Genomic DNA, 21,564 nt, shown 5'->3' with positions numbered 1-21,564 from the left:
TATATAAGGCAGATGAGTTTTGAGAGAGCTAAATGCATTTAGGTGCTTCACTTTAAAAACTGAATACTAAGTTAGTAATATGTGGTCCTGTAGGAAGCTTTCATTTTCTTCTTCAACATATGTTAAGATATTTCACATATGAAAACTTCAGTGAGGAAAATATCCAGCTTACATATTTATATTTCTAAAAGCAGAAAGAGTGACAACATTTCTATTGCATATGCTTTTTAATAGGTAAACAAGGAACTAGTGACTTCCCTTTGACGTCTCCTGAGGTCTTTAAGCAGTTAATTATTGTGGCTTGCTTGAATCTTTGTTGAAATGGTCTAATTTCTACTCTCTCTAATTTAATCATCAAAGAAAGAAATAGGGGAGAGGAAGACCGGCTATGACTTCCAGATGTAGGTCTGTTTCTTCTAGCGTCTTCTTGCGGAGTCCCAAAAGACTTCTTGACTTCCCTGTACTATGACCCTAGGTATTCACAAGACTTATGTTAGCTTTTTGGGTTTTGGCACTTCAGTCTGTTCATCTTAGCTCTAAAAAATCTAAACTGTATTCATCTTCAAAATCAAAATAAATCAGCTTTGAATAGTTTATCGATTGAGATAATTACCATTACCTTAAGAAGTCAAATGTGTCTTCAGAAGAACCAGTGTTGTTCTTCCAATGTTTTAAATCAGATAAGACAAAATCTGGCAATATCTTTTATATCTCCAGAAAAGCTTATATATAAAATCCAAATTTGAGAAAAAAAGTATTATCAACTGTTTTTAAATGATGATTTTCATATCTCAGTGACATTAACTAGAAGAATAACTTACATTGCTCTGGTGTTTAAATACATCTTTTGCATAAGAAATCAACTCATACTTATTTAAATTATATTTTATTTTCATACTGAAAACAAATGTAGTGATTTTGGTACAAAATAGGAATGTGAATACTTTGAAGCAGGCTTTTTATCTTGGAATGAAGATGAGCTTGTCCTAATGTAAAAATAAGTAGGTCTTATTTTTCTTGTGTCTCCTAAGCACAAATTTAGGAAAAATACCAACAAAATAATTCATTAATCTATTTTTATCATTCTGTTTATGATCAATAAACTCATTTGCTATGCTTTTAATGATTATTTAAAGGAGTTTATCATATAGCTATAAATATACAAACCAACATACATATAAAACAAAAAACAAGTTTTCAGGTAGAATCAACATCACTAGTTTTTTGAAGTATTTTTACATACCATTTTTTCTACAGCTTTGGTAACGATGCATACAAAATTCCTACAATTATAGCTTGAAAACATATTTTATGAAATGGTAGTATTTCAGGTTAGGAATTTGGTTAATGAAACAAGTACATAGTATAAATAACAAAGTAAGACAATTATTATTACTTTATCTGTTATCGGGGGCAATCAATTTTACTTATTTTAATTGTGTATTGCGTAGTCTACCATGACTCTAAATCAGATCTTCTAGACCTTAAGAAATAATTCTTAGAAGTGTTTTTCTGTCTTGTGATAAGGAACAAGCATTTCTTAAATAGATAAAGGCCTTTCTATAGTAAACTGGAGTTAGTGCTTTGTCACTTAAAAATGGTATCAGGATAAAAGAGGCTTACTTCTCAGAAATTTCATTTAAATTTTGTTTATTGGGTTGAAATTGGGAGTTTAGGACTTCAGGAAAATGCTTGGTAAAGTTTGTGATAAATCATGGGGTAGAGTTGGATTACAGGGTTCATTTATAGCTCTGAGTGTGACAGCCCATTTGTACAGAGTAGCGCAATCAGCTTGATTGTCAGAGGTGCCCAAAGGAGGAGTTTTGCCTTGGATATTTCAATATCGCTCACCTATAATTTGCTGCTCACCTTCATATACAGATTCGGTCCATAGCTGTCTTCTCTTAGACTTTGAAGAGGGTTGGTTTTATTGTTCAAAATCAAAGCAAAAAGCATTCAGGCTTCACCGTAGCTATCTTTGGTAGTGAACATCAAAGAGAGTCTGCAGGCATGAACTTGTTTTTTAAAGACATGGAAGTCATTGGTAGGTTGTGCATTATGCCGTGGCACCCCACTTGTGCTTTCTATGCTGTTGTCAGACCCTTCCATACTCATATCACAGCAGTGATTTGAGAGCAGTGTATCATAAGTATTTAAGTTAAGACATTAAAGTTTTCTTACTTTAAAAGTGGCATTTTTTTGTGGGTGAATATATTAGAAACACTCCATTTAAAACAGGTCATTTTTGTCTATAATGTTTTTATCAGGTTTATGTGTATTCATGGTATGTTTATTTTTATTGTAAATCACAAAGGAAATTTCAAAGAAAAATGGAAGGCACTTAATTTGGTTCTGTGAGCTGAAATAAGACTATTCTTTTTTGACTACTGTTTTTCTTGTAGTTGTGAAAATATGACAATTTTGTTTGTGTTAAAGAAGATGAAAAATCCCAAACCAATCAAAGAAATTATCAAGCTTATAATTTTAATAATGACCTCAGCTCAGGACATTAAGTTGGAAATTAATGATCAGTTAAGGTTAATGACTCAATGCCTTGAGTCATTAAACTCTAAGAAAATGCCCTGTACTTTGATTGGTTTTGGTGTATTAAAGGTAGGTTGTAGAAGTTACAAAAATAGGTATTTCCAAACACAAGGGGAATGAATATGAATGGAAACCAGAGGTATTTTATTATCTACCTCCTTTGCAGTTCCAGCGTAGCTAAAAATGCCATTATCCTTGATTAGATTTTTTGTTAACATAAGGATGTAAGGACCAAAATCTTTCATAGCCACCTTTCTTTCCTGTTTTGAAACAAATGAAGAACCTCAAATGTTTGGCAAAGCACAGGTTAATACTGCAGTGTTAGAACACACATCACCTATTTCTGTGAAGTTATTCCACAATGTCCCCTAAATAAGCAGTTATAGGGTATTGCAATAATACTATGCTACGATGTGTTCATAAGAATACAAGCCTTTGGATATGCATTGTATGTAGCAGGTACATATTTGCATGTAAGTGGGTAATAAGTATTTTCATTGTAATCCGTATCTAATTTGTATGCTACTTACACAGTCCAGGAGATGGAAAGTTGTGTATGTGAGCATTTAACAGGCAGTGAGTGCTTAAACCTGAAGCCCTTTATTTTTCTGTACTGGACAGATGTAAGCTGCTATGATGGCAGTTGCTCAACAATATCTTATAAATAATTCCGAGTTCTTTCTGACATAAAATAGTATATTTAAAGTAAGGTGTCTTAGTGAGATTTTCACTTTAAATAGAATAAGGGTTAAATGATAACTTGACTTATCTTTTAAATGACAAAAAATAAAGAAATTGCAAGACCTTTTCACACATTAGATATGTATTGTCATTTATCATCTAGATATCAGGCTAGCAGTGCGAAGTAATAAAACATATCATCGAAAAATGTGCTATAGGTCTGAATCACTCTTTCATTCCACCTCCCAGCTAACTGTAGTATTAAATCAAACAAGCAGAACATTTCCTTAGGCAGCCATTGCCTTTTAATTTCCTGAAGAACCTTAAAATATCATTCATTACAAGTACTACACATATTTGGTTTTTAAAAGTCTCATAAATCAATAGCAGGCTGACTGTAATAATTATTACAAGTTAGTGCATAATTTTCGTGCTGAAGGCTGCATGCAGAACTTTAGCATATGCAAACGAGGCAATTCAAACTGTGTATAGATATTAATATGAAGAAGCAGGTAACGAGGTGCAGGCTATGAATTATGCATCAAGAGCGGCTGATCTTCAATGAGGAAAATGAATTCAGCATGTAATCTAATTAGTGATGGAAGTCTATTACATCTAACTGCAAAAGCAACCGTCCTTGAAACAAATTTATTTACAGTCCATGTTACCACTTGAAACAACTTTGAAATTATTTGTAAGACAACAGCTTAATTGTAAAAATTTTTTTGTTTGTTTGTTTCAGTTCTAGACCTGGAAGGCCTCCTAAGAGGACTCAAAGTGTCACCTCCCCAGAGAATTCTCATATCATGCCACATTCTGTCCCAGGCCTAATGTCTCCTGGAATCATCCCGCCAACAGGTAGGATCACTAGAAACACCTTCACACAGGCAGTCTTTTGAATTCATGGCTTATATCCACTTGTTAATAAATTAACAGTCTAGGAAACCAGCACCCGCATATCACAAAGGAGTTCCTGTAATGTAACATTATTGCTACATAAACGTATTGTATGTAATGGAAATTGTGGCAGCTCAGTACTTTAAAATACAAATAACTGAGCAAATAATAATACTGTATAATTTTTCCCCCTGTTATTTTTCTTTATAAACAAAAAACCTTTCAAAGCATGTATTAGCTATCATTAGACAATAATCTCCCTATTCATTTTTAATAGATCAAATATCTTCTGATTTTTTGCTGCTTTGCTTGATTAGATAATGTCATCATGAATATAGTTGCCTGAAGAAACCGAGTTAGTTAAAATAACTCCATGCTGCACACACGTCTGTCTTAATTTTTCATCCTGAAATTCTATTTTTGATATGTCTCCTGAGGCCTTATACTAAAGTCCTGTAACAATCTGTTTCTCAAACTACTGTTTTCTTTTGAAAGTTACTATAACATCTCCTAGCAGTGACTTGCTCTTAGACATAGTTACATTAAGAAAGGCTCTGTGGCAGGAAGGAGTTGAACAGAGCCACCTGAAGATGGAAGCACCCAACAGTCAAGCTGTTGTTGGTGGTTCCACCTTCTCTTTCTTCATATTACAGATGAGTTAAATTCTCCCACTTGCTTCTACAAAGCTCAGCTGAGCTTCCATTTCTTCCCCAGTTGTTTCCTACTTGTTTGCATGGTTCAGTCTCTAGTACTGATTTTCTCTAAGGCAAAGGAACGATAGTAAACTAGACAGATCCAAACAGAGAGGAAGATTACTAGGTCTTGAGGATTGGATAGATGGGTGGGTGTCTGAGCATGTGCCCATGATCACGTCTGTTTAATTATGAGCATGATCCTTGGCATGGCTTTGGTCACAGATGACTAACATTCTCCAAAAAAATGCACAGTTCAAGAAATAGCTCAGACCAGAAACTGTTGGCAGTTTGGATGCTAATGTCTTGTCTGGAGGAGGGAGGAAAGTGAAGAGAGTTTAGGTCTGTGGACAAAAGTGGGGCCATGCATCTTTGCCTTGGGGCTCAAGAGCTGCTTGCATAGTGAGATAGAGACATAGCCAGAAATATTTTGTTAGAAATTTACAGGTTTTCAGAAGGCTAAAGATCAAGAGGAGTGACAAAATGAAGAGAAGTCAGACAGCTAATGTGGGTAAGAGAGAGTTATAAAGTAAGCAGAGGGAAGGAGGCATGAGACCGCAAGTGTAGACAAGCATGGGAGGGTGTCAGGCAAGTAAGACTCACAGTGGTAGCCTGGGCAGGTGTGACAGGCAAAAAAAAAAAGAAACACAATTAAAATAACTTACACAGTAGGATTTGCAGGATAAAAACTAGTAAAAGGAATAGAGTTTGTGTAGAGTGAATGCAACATGAGAGTAATAGGGTGTATGTGGGGAAAGAACAGAAGTTCTTATAGGGCAGAAGCATTCATGTTTATGAGGGAGAGATCAAAAACTTCAGAAGCAAAGGGAAATTATTTGGGGAAGTAAGGCAGGAAAATATCAAAGAAAAAAAATGCATGTGAAAAGTAGAAAGGAGATGAAAGAAGTCAGGAACAAATAAGCAGGCCAAAAAATGAGAGACAGGAAAAAAACTTTGTCAACAGTATCATTTAGGGTTTTGTGTTACACTTAATATATAAGAGCAGATTGCCTCTTGATATAATATCTTCAGGGCTTTTTTTTTGCATTTTTTGTATTTTAAGAAAGCAACTTAAAACCACAACTAATACCTAAAGTATCCAATTCCTCTCTAGTTCTATAAAGCTGATCATAACAAGTTAATGATAAAAATATATGGTACTAAAAACACAGATCCAATTTCTTAGAATATCAGCCCACAAAACCATGTTTTTAAAATTATGATTAAAAAAAAGAGAAGAAAACAGTTCAAAATCAAAGAAAATAGGCATACATAAGACTATCATTCATTGAATCGTTTTAGGATGGAAATGCTTTCTGAGGCTCTGGCAAAAGAGGAAGGGTTTAAATGAAATAACTGTGAAGACCGAACTGTTTTCACATTATATGGTTTACCACAGCAAAAGGGGTGAGCATGACTTTTTCCTGTTATGGTGGTGTTGAGTCTCAAACAGCACAAAATATGCAAACATCTACGCTGTTAGAAGCAAGCTGTAGGCTATAGTGTTCCACTGAGTATGGGTCAGCAAAGGTAAGGAGCATCATGACAGCAGTGCTACCTGATAGCCATTGCAGCATTTTATGGACAGGCAAGGATAAAAAGTAGGCTTACAATCTGATCTTACAAGTTCAAATCAATTAACATTTCTGCCATCTACATTGTGAATAAGTACCAAAAACTAGTGCAGGAGCTCTACCAAGAAAGAACTGCTATAACTGCATTAAATAACATAGATGCCATTGTTATGTGCTATGACATTAATCAATAGTAGAAAATTCTTGTTGCTTGGGAACATTTTCCTCCATAGTTTCACTGTATATTCATAGAACCTCAGAATAATCGAGGTTGGCAGGCAGCACTGGAGATCACCTAGTTCAACCTCCCCTGGTCAAAGTAGAGTCACATGGAACAGTTTTTCCAGCATTGCATCCAGCTGGGGTTTGAGTATCTCGAAGGATGGAGGCTCTGCAGTGTCTGCAGCCTGTTCCAGTGTTTGATTACTCTCAAAATATTTTTTCTTATTTTGCAATGGAATTTCGTGTATTTCAATTTGTGTCTGTTGGGCAACAGTGAGTAGAGTCTGGCTCCATCTTCTTTACTCCACCCCCTTCAGATATACACATTGACAAGATCTACCCTGAGCCTTTTCCAGGTTGAACAGTCCCAGCTCTCAGCCTCTTTTTGTATGTCAGCTGCTCCAATCCCTTAATCATTTTTATGGCCCTAAAATGACTCTTTGTTTGAGAATTTTATGAAGTTTGAATTTCCTGTTAGGATCTAGCTCTAAGTAGAAAAAAAATAAAGTAACAGACTGTTAAGTGCTACACCCCCCCCTTTTTTTTTTGTAACAAATTCTTCTTTTTAAGCTTTCTGATTGATTTAATAATCATAGTATAATAACTAAGTTTCCTTCCTGCCTACAAAAGAGCGTAAGTGATCACACAAACAATTATGTGCTATTTCATGCTCTTTAAGTAACAGATCTGCAATTATTAGGTATAGCTGGAATACACAATGCTATGAGTGGATGTATGATTTTTACTTGAAATTTTTCCTTTTTTGAAATCTGCTGCATAATACAGAAATATACATTTAAAGGTGGAAATCCTAGTTTTTAAATGGGCTGGTTCTGCATGCATTGTTTATGTGTGTAAATAATATTGATAGAAAACTGTATGCTGAGACTTCTCATGAATTTTCAGGATTATATATTTTTAAGGAATCCTTGAAAATGTATTCTATTACTGGTCCAATCTGAAAAGCCATGCAGAATATGTTGCATTATCACTTAGACTGGATTGGCTGTAGAGAAGTATTTAGGGTTTAAGTTGAGATTCAGAGACTATATTGAGAAGGAAATAAAATGGAAAAATAGAATAGTATTCCAAGTTGTTTTTTTTAGGGAGCATAAATCGAAGAAGCGAGGATCACCTCTTGGGTGATATTCAGTCCATTTTATCACAAGTTTCAGAAGTATTACCCACAGTTGCTAATATATCCACAGTCTTTCATTAGGGTCAATTTACAGAATGTTCCCAACTTCAGAAAAGACTGGTCAGCTGACAAAAAACATTTTAAAATAAATGTAGGACCTTTGAAGGTATGACAAAATGTGAAGTGTGTAGTACCAGAAAATGAAGAGCTTCTTGAATTGTCCAGAGAATTAAAATCTGCCTATTTTACAAATGATGTAGTCAGAAGAAAGAAGAGTTTGGTGTAGGTTCAGACAGGTGTACTGACTTTTCAGGGTTATTAGGATAACACCTTGAAGTCCTTCCAAAACTAGATGGCTCATCATCATTAACTTTGATCTGCATATCTCTGTGTACTGCAGATCTTTTCTTGGCTAATGTGCTTAGAAGGCTTCAAAAGTTGATAAAGTTGAAACAGTAAATAATTGTAAATAGTCAGAAAAGCAGTTCTGTAATTCTTGAGTGTATGGTATACATTGTGTTATATATTTTTATGTCTGTAGTTGCTATGTAACGTGTAAAATGGTATTTCCATTATTTGTCATGCAAACTTTGAAAAGCAATTCTCTTTGCTTTTCAGATTAATGTGTTTTGCAATTGTTCTTAAGTATTTTAGGTTTTGAAATTAAAGACCCTGACTTAATTCTTCTGAAGCTTGGCCTACTGAGTCTGTAATCTAGAGGTGGTGAAACGAGTAACTGTAAAGCTTATTTCAGGAACTGTCTTTCTCTTAGAGATAAAATGTAAATATAAAGTGCTTCTGGAAATCACTATTATAAGGCATGATAAGACAACTACTTCACATATCTATATCTGTCCTCTGATAGATATAGATGCATCTTTGTAAATTAAAAAAAGGAATTTCAAAGCACCTTACATGTTTATTACATTAATTTTACATTAAACTAATCTCAGTAATTATTGTTACTATTACTATTATTTTGAACAGATTTGCTTTATGATGGGTACTTCTGTCCACCTATTCCACATCTGATACCAGACTCTTCTTTTCCAGTGTAAAGATATTAAGCTTCCTCTGAAAGGTTTCATGTGTATGAATTATAACTACTTTAATGTATTAAACTCCTCTTCTGTTTTTTTTTTTCTTAAGTGATAATCTGGATATGCATTTTCTAATCTCATCCTTATTTTCTCTCTTGGTGCATGCCTGAATCAATAAAAATGTATTCCAACTTCCATCCTGTACAAAACTCTCTGAGCCACGAAACATTTTTATGAGGGGGTTAGAGTAAGGGAAGAGTTGAAAGGTTCTGTATAGATTATTTCAGCTTGGAGGACAAATGGAGTTCACAGATGCAGCTGTTGATAAAGTGTGGCAACATTTCTGCTGAAGTAGAAGATGGAATTATTTGGTGTTTAAAGAAAGATTAATCACATAATTAAATAATTTCATTTTCTCTGGCTCACAGTTATTGATGTTGTATTAGGCAGAACTGAAAGAATGGTCAAAATATAATTATCATTGTTATTATATCCACATCATGTTGGATATTGCCAAGAAACAAAATCTGTAGTTGAAAGTATTTTCTCCTGGTAGACTCAGTCCTGTAAGGTCTTAAGAATGTATTTAATTTATGAAAGTGAGCAGAGTTGATTTCTATGAGTATTCCAGGGGCTAGAAATTAAAAGTTTGAGTTACGCTTAGTAATTTTGAGAGGCAGACCTATTGTTCAGTTATTTTATGTAGTGTGTACATTTTGTGATCCTGTGTTGATTCTAAAGATATGCATTAGTAACAGTGAGTAACTGTTGCTTCCTTATTTTAAAATGCATTCCATGTTAACATAGTGTTGTAGTTACTAGAATTTAATATTTTTTAACATTAGCATTGCTTTTGGTTGGTGTTATAGGATGATATGCCATTTATCTGTTGGGGCTGACCTAGCTTACTGTAAAAATAAGCAACCAAATCCTGCTTTTAGAGTGATCAACTGTAACCTAATTCAAGAAACTGTATCAGATTACACAAACGCTTTTGCACTTCGTTACGGAAGTAGTCATTATAATTAATGTGCAAGCTTCTGTCATGTTCACTAGTTGATGTATCAGTGGGAAGATGTACTGACTCCACTCTGTAAATATATTATTTCATAGATTTACAAATCATAATTAAGGTGTAATTCAGGCCACCTGTCGTCTTCTGATAACACTGTTATAATTTTGTCATATTTTCATCCTGTTGAATGGCTAGCTATCTTCTACTTTATCACAAGAGGCTTTATGACTGAAAACTGGTTGTGGAAGCTCAGTAGTTTAACTTCCAATGAGTCCATTACATTCACCAGTTAATAATTAAGTTGATTTTCCATGTAGCCACAAATTTTATAAGAATCCCCAAATAGAATAATTGTTTCAGCAACTATTAGGGTAAGAGTGCAAGACAACAGTGGGAACTGGAGTGCTTAGCTGTATAATCTCGTGCATATGCAAATTCATTGTTTTCTGTCTTGATATTTTACCTCTCAACCATCTTTTGAAATGCTGTGTTAAAATGAAAATTATTATAGTGCTTGAGCAGATAATTCTGTCATATAAGAATTTGTTTTGGGGCCCCAGTAGTCAAAGGATCAGATTCCTGTGAACATTCAGTGACTCCAGGAGCAATTTGTAAGAAAATAGGATGGGACTACATGGTTTGGAAGTATGGAAGATCTCCAAGCAGGCAGATTATGAAGGGTCTCTGAATCTAAAGCCATTTAACCACATTTGCTCTTGACAACTATTTTCTTTGTAAACATTTTTGAGCATGAGAAGGCTTTTGAGTCTCTGCTTACAAAAAAACTATGTAGCCATTACTTTTTTTCAGTCATAAAATCTTTATAAAACCAAGAATTGCTTGCAGAAATAGAAACTCTTTCATTAACAAGTTTTGATTAATAAGAACTTGCACATTTTGCAGTATTATACCATACAACACTACACATACTCAAAGCCTACAGGATACTGTTGAAAGACAGTGTGAGAGAATCAAACCTCATGCAGGTTTACGCACTGCCTGTTGAGAGGTGTCCCTGGATTGAACTGTTTCCAGAAATACTCCCAGCTTTTTTGATAGAAAGGGAACAAGCTAGTTCACTTCAAAAGAGGCTCTGGATTTACAACTTCAAGCAGTGAGGATAGTCAGCTACTGTGGCACACTGAAGATACTCAAGAAGGAACTGAAAGACTGGAGTTATTTTATAGTGTAGTTATAAGCTAGAGAATCCTCTCTTCTATTTGCACCTTATGACTACTCATTCAGTATTAGTTTGTGCTATGCACAGTTTTATTACCTTCCAGAGAAAGAATCTGAGATAAGAATGTTTTGTTTCGTCCTGGATCACAGAATAATTTTGCCTTCTGAAGGCTAAGGGTGTAAGTGTATTGATTTGTGAATTTCCCCATAAGAATGATATTTCTGTACCTGTTATGTAGGATCCCAGTTGAAGAACCACATTCTGTGAAGATGAATTATTAAAAGATATTAGTAAAGCCTCTAATGAGGTGTGATAGTTTTCATATATATGTAGCTGTGCTAAATCAGGGTAGATTTAACATGATCAGAAAAAAACAAAATGTTTCTGACTTTAGAAGCAACCCTCACCCAAATTCCAGTTTCTTGTGTCATATCATAAAAGTATGTTAAACATCTCAGGGAACAAGACCCCTGCTTTTCAAAAGGAGGTATTTCATCATCAGAGTTTCCTATAAAACAAATGACATGCAAACCAAACCAAAATAAATAAGAATAAAAAAATCACCAAACTCTTGATACAAAACAAAGCAATTAAAATCTTACTAAAGGCAGGTATGTGGTGAAGTTATCAGTGAGTAAATTTAGACCTGGTAATGGAAGTGTTTGCTAGTGATTGCTATAGCTTCTGAATTCCAACATACTGTTATTTGTAATTGAAATAAAAAAAAGTTATTGAAAAGATACATATTGTAGAGTACACCGATTGTTTCAGAAAATTAAATTATTCAAAATGTAAGCTTACCAATTGTGGCAAATACTGAGATTGTCTTGTAGTTCAGATTTCAGGCAGTCTTTCAATAGAAAAACATCAAGTTTATCATGCTCCAGTGTTCGTAGTTTTTCTTAAATAAACCTGGTATTTTCCCAACCACTCCTGCTTTCTAATGAGAACATTTAGCCAAAACAATCCAATGTCCAATCATTTCTAGGTAGTTCGAAACTAACCTTTTACAGAGCTAACAGTGCATTGCTGTTTTAAACGTCAAATATGGAGTATTAATTTATTAAACACTGACACTAGTTATGAACCTGAGCTGCTGAATTTGTGGCATCTCAGTCTTACAAACATTTTATTCTCTGCCTTAACAATGTTGATTGCTATAGCAATATAGTAAGATGGTACTTGTTAGAGTAAGTGTAGCAAGATCTGGTACAAAGCTCTGTTTCATCACATTGCTAACAATGTTCTGTGTCATCACAACGACATGGAGTTCTTGAATACTATCAAGGTTCCTATCTCCTTTCCTGTAGAATGAAACTACTTATGTCCTTGCATGACATGATCAATGAAGGGTGAATGATTTTTTTTCTCCTCATTTTATTGCAATCAAGAAAAAATTACTTCAAATTTATATATTCCAAAGTTATGGTCCTTGATTTCATTGTCATATATTTGGGGATTCTCTAAAGTACAGGAAGAAACTGCCGCTTAATATATTTGACTTAATTTTGGAATTTTTAGGGGAGGTGGTGTCAAATATTTTTTAGTATGCTTGTCTGCTGGTTATGAATGACGTATGCTGTGGAGTTTTCCAGATCTCATGCAAGGACTTAAACATGAAGGGAATATTCAGAGAAGATGTCAGGTATATTTTCATTATATGATATAAGATGTAGGTGAACTTAAGAATTTACTCAAGTAAATGATATCTTCAAGAAAAGTATGCAAGCAAACATTATTGTATCTGGGCAGCTTTAGAAGACTACAACTCAAGAAAAATAAAAGAGTGAACTAAGTACTATATTAATTGATCCTATTAATATTTGGGTTAAGTCATCTGTGTTTGATAACAGTTCAGAAGGGTCAAGCATCTAATTCTCACATCGTATCTAGCCTTTCAGGCTACAAGCTTATCAAGCACAAAATTAACTTAGTTTTCCAAGGAGAACCAGTCACTATGAGTAGTCCTTATGACTTACAGCTCTAGTAACTGCCTGCATGAATTTTGTAAGACAAGATAGCATACTATCAGAATTATAATGAATCCACTATCAGTTGTTCACAGTGCACTGTATTGTTGTTGTTACTAATATTGTCCTGTGCAATATATTAGAGCTATTATAAAGTAGTCTTAACTGGGAGAAGGTTTTTGAAGAGGAAGGTTGTTCTGGTTCAAGTCCTGGTTTCAGGATTCCAAGGCCAGATTGTTGTTCAAACTTGATTGCAGATTGTCTGCAAGTTGCTTAATGTTTTTCTTCTTGTTTGGAAATCAGAGAGTATCTATGTCAAAACTGTATTGTGATGTGAAGTTAAGCACATGGAAAATTGTGCTGATGAACTGTATTGCAAATACAAAATGATCTGTCAGTTACTGCTCATGGACCTGCCACCAAGAGCTTGCTGTTTATGAAAACTTGAGCTGTTGTTCTGAGTTTCCACATGTTGTGGTTTAACCCCGGCTGGCAACCAAGCACCACACAGCCACTTGCTCACTCCCCCCGACCTGGAGGGGTGGGGAGGAGAATCAGAAAGGAATGTAAGACTTGAGGGTTGAAATAAGAACAATTTAATAATTTAAACAGAATAAAGAGATCAGAACAACAGTAATAACAATAATAATAATAACAGTTAGGATGGAAAGGTGGGGAAAAGGGTAAAATCCAAAGGAAAAGGGTAAAGGGAAAAAACCCAAGTGATTCACAGTATGACTGCTTACCACCCGCTGACTGATGCCCAGCCAGTCTCCGAGCAACGATCCCCCCCAGCCACCTTCCAAATTTATATACCAAGCATGACGTCCCATGGTATGGAATACCTCTTTGGCTGGTTCAGGTCAGCTGACCTGGCTGTGTCCCCTCCCAGTCTCTTGTGCCCCTCCATCATTCTGGCTGGCAAGGCACAAGAAACCAAAAAGTCCTTGACTTAGTATAAACATCACCCAGCAACAACTAAAAACATCAGTGCGGTTATCAACATTGTTCTCACATCAGAGCCAAAACACTGCACTGTACTAGGCACTAAGAAGAAAGTTAACTCCATCCCAGCTGAAACCAGGACACCACATGTTCAAACTCCTGAGTTTGAGAACCTCATTGTACTTTCTTAGGTGAGAAGACTTCTTTCATTCCTTCAAGATGCAGAAATAGGTAGAAATAGGTAGAAATGTTGCGGTGTGCCTGAGGCAGCAATTCAAAAGGCAAAAAGAGTGGGATGGAAAGGGATAGGAAGGGAGATTAAAGAGTGTGTGTGTGTGTGTGTGTGATGGAGGGAGAGCGAGAGAGTGAGAGTGAGAGAGAGGGAAGGGGGAGGAGGAGAGGGGGGAGGGAAGAGAGAGTTCTTTATGAGTTGATTTATTTAACATAATACAAGTTTGTTTGCTGTTTATTAATTCGTGACTACTGAGAGGTAATAAAGCTACGTTGTTACAGTATTTGTATCATTGCTTACAGGGGTTGTCCTCTTTTGACAGTGTGTATACGGAAGCCTGCATTTTGCTTTCTGAAATGTTTTTTAATTACAAATGTTTTACAAGTAACTCTTAAATCATCTCCTTTCAATCCAGGCATAATTGCAAAGATATACTGTTCAATCTGCCATCAAATAATAAACTGTTACTGCTACTAATATTAGAGACATGACTACTATGGGCATTTAGAAAAAGGAGGAGAACATTACTGTTACTACATTGCTTTGATGAGGTCATCAATTAGTCATAGAGTAGAATCAGAATAGACTCATAGAATCATTCAGGTTGGAAAAGACCTTTAAGATCGTCAAGTCCAACCGTTAGCCCAGGACTGCCAAGCTCACCACTACAGCATGTCCCTAATTATGGCATCTATGCATTTTTTAAACACTTCCAGGGATGGCGATTCCATCACCTCCCTGTGCAGCCTGTTCTAATGCTTGATAATGATGTTCCTGGCTATTAAAACAGTAACATGCTAGGACTGAGTATGCTGGGGAAAGGAAAACTGCACCTAGTCAAGACAAAATTAATAATGTCACTGAGTCATTTTAACTTATCAAAATCCATAGCAATGGCAGATAGACAGACAGTGTACTGACAAGTTTTACTGAAAAGTAAGATTTTGTCAACATTACCTTCTTGTTAGGTGGTGGCTGAGATTTAGATTGACATAGGGGAAGTAGAACAAGTTGCAGGGAGTGTTTTAAATGGGAGATGCATCTACTAAATTTCCTTTTCTCTTTATTCATTATAATGTCTAATACCACAGGCACTAAGACCCCACATATGGTTTTAACAATCCGGTTGCCCTTATTGAGAGAATTAATAGAATGTCATTGCTTTCTGCAGACTACTTTTTTTAAAGGCTGTTTCTGGCACTTATAGTGAAAATAGAGAATACAAAACATGAGGTGATTTCAGCTGCATAGCCCAATACTCTCCGTTTATGATTACATAAGGTTACTGTAGCTACCTTGTTCAAAAACATGAAAATAAGGGTAGGATATTAGATAACATCACTACTAAAAAGGATGATGTCACTTCTATGCTTTCTTTTGACAACAGACTAATTCCTTAATTCATATGGTATGATGTATCAGTCCAGTATAGAGAGACCTAGATATAATTACCATATTAGAATACTGACTCTGTAATGTCACTTAAGCTTGGACTTCAGATGGCGAGAAAAGCTACTTAACACAGTGCAATGATAGGTTTTCCCTATATGCTTGCTTAATAAATGTATGTGAATATGGGAATAAAAGGACTATGTTACTTGGGCAATTTAATAGCCAGGTAACTTAATGCATCACAACAGTACATTCCTTTCGCAAGTACAAGACTACCACACAAAGACAAAAAACCAAAAAACCTCCCAAATGGTTTTCAGCATCCCATCAGTATGCAGTGCAGGTATCTGAGAAGAGAAAGGTGATTTCTTGTGAATCAGTACATTTGTTTTGAAAAGTATCTCAAAAGATTCTAGTAGATTAATATTTCATTCAAGTGGAAGAAAGCAGTGTTTCCCGTGCACTCAGTCACTGTGTGACAAAACAATTTTTAAAGTAATTTTTTTCCTCTATTGAAAGCTCAAATTATATTCGGCCTTTGAAGTCTCAGATCTACAGATGCTGAACACACTGAGGACAACATACTCCTAGAGGTGAATGGCAAAAAATATAGCACTTTTGCCTCTATAGTATATAACAATGTGAACTTCATGCTTGTGGAATATGGAATAATATTATGAAATAGGATTTAGCTGTTGGTTTGTTGTTTTGGGTTTTTTTTTTTTTTTTTTTTTTTTTTAATTACAGCCGTAAGAACATTTTTTTATAAAATGTAAATGATTTAGATTTCTCTTTAAATTGATTTTTAGTGTCACCTGGGCTAAAATTTTATATGGAAAGACTGTTATGAGGAGGTGACATATTTGTAGAAACAAAATAAGTAAGTATTATAGTAGATAACTCTTAAGTTAAATGAAAAAAACCCTGAATGCTTACACTGTAGGAAGGTCAGGGCAAGAGCGTACTATTTGGGCCACTATTCCTGTAAAGAATATGACTTCTATGGCTGCATCTGTACCAATAAATAAAACAGTTCAGAGCTGTTCTTTCTCTTGCAGGTCAGGCTTGCATCCTGCAGCTTACAACTGCCGGTCTAAACTCTTTTTCCTATTACAATCTTTCCCCCACCTAAAAACCCCAATAATTCATCTGTATCTTCTTCTAAAGAAGATTTTCCTAGCCAGTTCTGTTTCTTGTACTGTCCATGGCCAATTACAGAACACATTCTGTAAGTACACTACAAATTTACTACTAGAATGAGTATTTCATTTGTTGAGTTTCTAGTATGCTTTTTGTTTAAAGAAACTAGAAGCAAAGTTTTTATGGAAGTTTTATGTTTTATTAGACCAAGTGCCAAAAATTTACAAGCTTTTGGAACACAAACACTTACCCATGTCAGCTGAATGAAGTTAATCACTACTGAGATCTAAAAGCATCTGAAAGCAATTAAAAATGCTTATATGGAAATGCTGTTTTAAGTATAAGCAACTTGGTGTCTCCACATTTTGCTGAATAGCTGGATGCCATTTGTCCAGTGCATGTTAAAGATGATGCCTTTTTTTTGTTAAAATGTCTTGCCATATACCTTTTTTTTTTTTTTTTTTTTTAATCCTTTAATTGCTTTCTTCTTTACTCTAGGAGAAGGCTCTTGCTGTTTTGAATTTACCTTTCTCCTTTTTCACTCTTGTTCTGGAGGTCCCACATTAACTTTCTGATGATGAAGAAGGAAAAAACTGTACAATTTTCTATATGTATGGTGCCCTTATCCCTGTGCACAAAAAGAAGCACTCAGTCCAAACATGTGATAATTACCATATCCACATCCACTCAGAAATTCAAGGAATTGTTAGCTGATTTTGCACTTCAAAACGAATCTTTTAAATTAATGTTTTTTTGTGGAAAATTTAAGGTCATCATGAGATCAGCAGTTACACCTACATGCCTTGTAACTGCTACTTTCTGAGTCTTTAAGTTATGGGTAATTATTCACAAAACAATAATAATTAACAGACTACTGTCTGCATAATTTTCTCAAGAAAAATATTTGCTTTTTAAATTACTTTAGAATTGTTAGTTGCTGTCTTTACCGTGTCAGTAGAGTTTGTTGTTATTATTATTATAGTATTTTATGATCTATTTTCATGGTGTTTTGTTTTTCATCTATTTATTTATTTATTTATTTATTTATTTAAATATCTACTGTTACCAGGAATGCATTTGCTGATATCAGTTAAAAAATTAGGTTTGGTATTGAGAAGCTGTATCATCTCAAAATATCTTGAGTTCCATGTCACATGCTCTGAGCAAGTATTTACTCTTTTTCTATGAGAACAAGTATTTTAGAATTTCGTACAGATGGTCTCAGTTCTCACCTTTGTTTCTGACTTCTTATTTCCAGCTCTCCTCTAAAAACTGATAGAAGGACTAGAATATGTAATTCTTTATCCATCCTAATTTGAGGCATTTTCCTTAACGAGCACTGGAAATTTCTCTGGTGCCAGGTTACACAGATTTTGCTTTAGTGTGAATTTTAACTATATAAACTCTGCCTTATAAACTCACAGAACAGTGGTAGGAGTGAATATTTTAATTTATCGTCCTTCTTCTCACTCTTTTCTCAAATCTACTTTATCTTTATTTAATATTCAGATTTATTTCATTAAATCTTTAATAATGCAACAAAATATTTTTGGAACAGGTAACAATAAATGAGGAATAACAGTAAATTGTAACAAGATTTTCCTTGGGGGTTTTTTTCCCCCTTACCATTCGTTCCAACTATTTTAATTCCCTAGTCCTGTATAGCTGACCAGGCAAGAGTTTCACAGAACTTTCTTTGGCAAACAGACTGGTACTTCAAAAGCTAAAAAGTACCAGGATTTTGTACTAGTAATAATGATGTACTTTTTCAGAGGTTTTCTTTATTTTTCAGACTGTCGTTTTTATTAAGTAATCAAGTAAGTAAATGGATTCAGTTGGTAGCCCAGGTTAAAGTAGGGCATAGGCAAAACAGAAGGATATTTAATGTAGTCCTTATATAACTTGTAATCAAGCTGGGTGAGGGTTATTGCCAATGGATTTAACTTAATTTCTGTCTCACATCTTCGACTGTTTAAATTCAGTGTAGCCACAGAAACTGTATTTGCTGTGCCCTTGGAAAGTCTTTTTTTCTTTGTGTAAAAAATTTGTGGTAAAAGCATTTTTTAGGGTTTGTTTTGTTTTATTTTTTTTGCTGCATAATGCAGAACTGTTTATATAACCTCTGAGATAACATGGGCTTTTTGAGTTTTATTTGAATCTGCTTCATTGCTTCTTTTAGAATTATTCATGATTTAATTGTATTTATTCACTTAACACAGATCCATCTGTGGCCTGCTCCCAGTAGAAGACTCCTCATTTCATCCTCAGTCACTAAATGCTAGCATCTCATGCATTGCTTAGCTCCATCTCACTTTTTGTATGGTGTTGTTCCTATGGTTACTTAATGTGATTCTTTCAACCGGAGTTTTTTGTTTCACTTTTTATGTCGCTTTGGTATGGTTTCTGCTGCCCTGACTTTATCTCTGTATTCAAAAGTCAGTTTATCTTACATGATATGCTGACTTCTAGATCTCGACATCTTTTTCAGAGATGTGAAAAATTTTGAAGTTGATTATATCCTAATAAACTTTGGCAGGGAGGCAGTACTGATATCATGGCATATGGTATGATGCTGCTTCATTTCTTTGAAAAGTTTTGATTAGGCCACTAAATTTTGAACACTACTACATCTTTTAAGTACAATATATATACACGCCTTCCATTTTTCATAACAAATTGATTTTGAGATTCCTCTGAATTCTTTCCCCTTTAAGTTCCTTTCTGTTTTACACTGTTGTTTTATCATAAGACACAAAGCCAAATTAAAGCAAAGATGCTCAGTTAAATTTCACTTACTGGTTTTGCTTTTAAGTCTATAATGTGCATGTAGAATAGAATAGAATAGAATGGAATAATTAGTTCAGTTGGAAGGGGCCTAAATGATCATCTAGTCCAGCTGTGTGACCGCTTAAGATCTGCCCCCAGATTAAAGCATATTATGTAACTATATTTTTTCAAGATTATTTGTTTAATTGTGGACACCTTAATGCTGATTTATTCTTTCCCTTACTCTTAGCATGTTGACCAATCGTGAATCCTTTATCTCACCAGCCTGGCTAATCCAGTAAATCTGAGAGGAATGCCATTAGGTAGTGTTCTGTTAAAGAAAAAGTTAAAAACTAAACACTGGTAGATACATAATTTGCAAATGAAAAGGGATTTTCAGTGCTAACGTTGCTCATTATTTCTCCCAAATGCATCTCATGTTCATTTTGCCAAATGTCTGAAGAAAATACGGACTTGAATTCTTACCCCTTTTTTCCTTAGATTCCTCCTGCTTCCTAGCTGCTTTTTAGAATTTTTTCAGTCAATGTGATTATTTTGAATTGCACTGCTTTTTCTTTCATATACTGCATACATTTTCTAGAAGAAACCTCAGCACTGAGAGGACAGCTACTTTATGAGAAATCTAGCTTTGTGTAACTGCCACAAAAAAAAAAATCAAAATTTCAAGACTATTTTGACAAATATATCTTCTCATGCCATCTCTGCATGAGGTGTTTACAGTAACAAATTGTTTAAAAAATACCTGCTAAATGAAAAGTCACGATTTTATCATAACGTGAAAATACTAATTGTGGTCCACAGGGTCAAAGAGGACTCTACACAGAGACTATCCTATTAAAGATTGTCTATAAAGAGAATTTTGCACAGATCTTTCAGAACTGTAATTATGATGAAAGGTTTGCCTTTATTTATTTATTTATTACAATAATTTGGTTTTCTTCTTAGTATAAGGTTCCCATCCAGTTTACAGAGCTGGAATTCCATAATTCTCACCAGTATGCACAATGGGCATCTCTTTGATCTTTCAGGACTCCACCCTCCATGTTTGGCTGTTACCATCTACTTATTTCTTGTGAAATACACTATGTAAGATCACTTTTTTTAGAGAGGGAGCACACTACTGAGCACTGCTTTCTGGGCACAGATGTTAAAACAGTTTCAGCCTGTCCTGAATTCAAGCCAGAAGCAGAGAGAAAGCTGGTAGATTTTCCGAAGTTCTTTTCAGAGCTGGAAATAATTTCAGATACTTCTCCCTCTTTGGCCTGCCACTGCCTTCAAGAAGGTGAAATTAGGAGCATAATTACAATACCAAAGAGATCATTCATTGTCAGCCTGGGTGCATCACTACTATTCCTGAGTTAGTACTTCTGTGTGGTGCATGTACCATGTGAACATTCTAATTCAGATATCTCAGTACTATGCTCCACTAAATGAAATAAATAGGCCCATAATCATCACTGAGTATCATCCCTTTAGGTTTACTCAAGTGAACAGAACTACGTCTTTCTGAGCATGTTTGAGTTTCTCTGTATGCTCTGATGAGTTAATATTTTCAAGTTTTTCTATGCAGCTATAAAAAGCACAGTGATATGGTGGATTCTGTATTATATGAAAGTGGCTGGGACTCTTGCTGATGTTTTACTCTGCAGCTGATTTCTAACCCTGATTCAAGACTTAGCAATAACTTTTGGGACCAACCACTGAATGCCGTGTTTAGTAGAGTTCCTACTGATAACCCTGCTACTGCTGATGGGTGCCAGGTTTTATCAGTAATCCAACTGGGAAGGACTCAATCCAGTAGATGCTTTAGATTCTTTAGCAATATGTACTCTGACATTAAATCTATGTTTTGGTTAAAAGATGAATGTTATATTGTGAAATCAGTTTTCCTCTTTAATTTGATTTTAATGGAAGTGGAAGAAGGGAAAAAAACCCCAAACAACATGGCAAAATACTTGACAGAAACTGATGGAAGGTAAAGAGAACTAATAGACTTCAAAGTGCATTTTACTCTTGTCTTAACCATCAGGATCTATTTTTTTAATTTTTGTGTAAAAATAGTCATTGAAAGAAAGAAGGAAAGAAAGAATGTCTAATAGAAATTGTTTTCTTCTT

General features: G+C 34.8%; 1 protein-coding gene across 6 annotated transcripts in view; it reads left to right on the top strand.

Annotated features, from left to right (window-relative positions):
- DACH1 (dachshund family transcription factor 1) overlaps nt 1-21,564 on the top strand; it is a 371,271-nt gene that overhangs the window by 151,539 nt on the left and 198,168 nt on the right. For all 6 annotated transcript variants that reach the window (XM_080376870.1, XM_080376869.1, XM_080376867.1 and 3 more), the window contains exon 2: nt 3,968-4,083. In XM_080376870.1, coding sequence (XP_080232996.1) covers nt 3,968-4,083 — 116 coding nt within the window. The remainder of the gene's footprint in view (nt 1-3,967; nt 4,084-21,564) is intronic.

This window comes from Falco punctatus (genome assembly GCF_963210335.1).
Source record: "Falco punctatus genome assembly, chromosome: 2".
Lineage (NCBI taxonomy): Eukaryota > Metazoa > Chordata > Aves > Falconiformes > Falconidae > Falco > Falco punctatus.
Note: the sequence above shows the minus strand (reverse complement) of the source record. Positions and strands in the feature narration are given on the sequence as shown.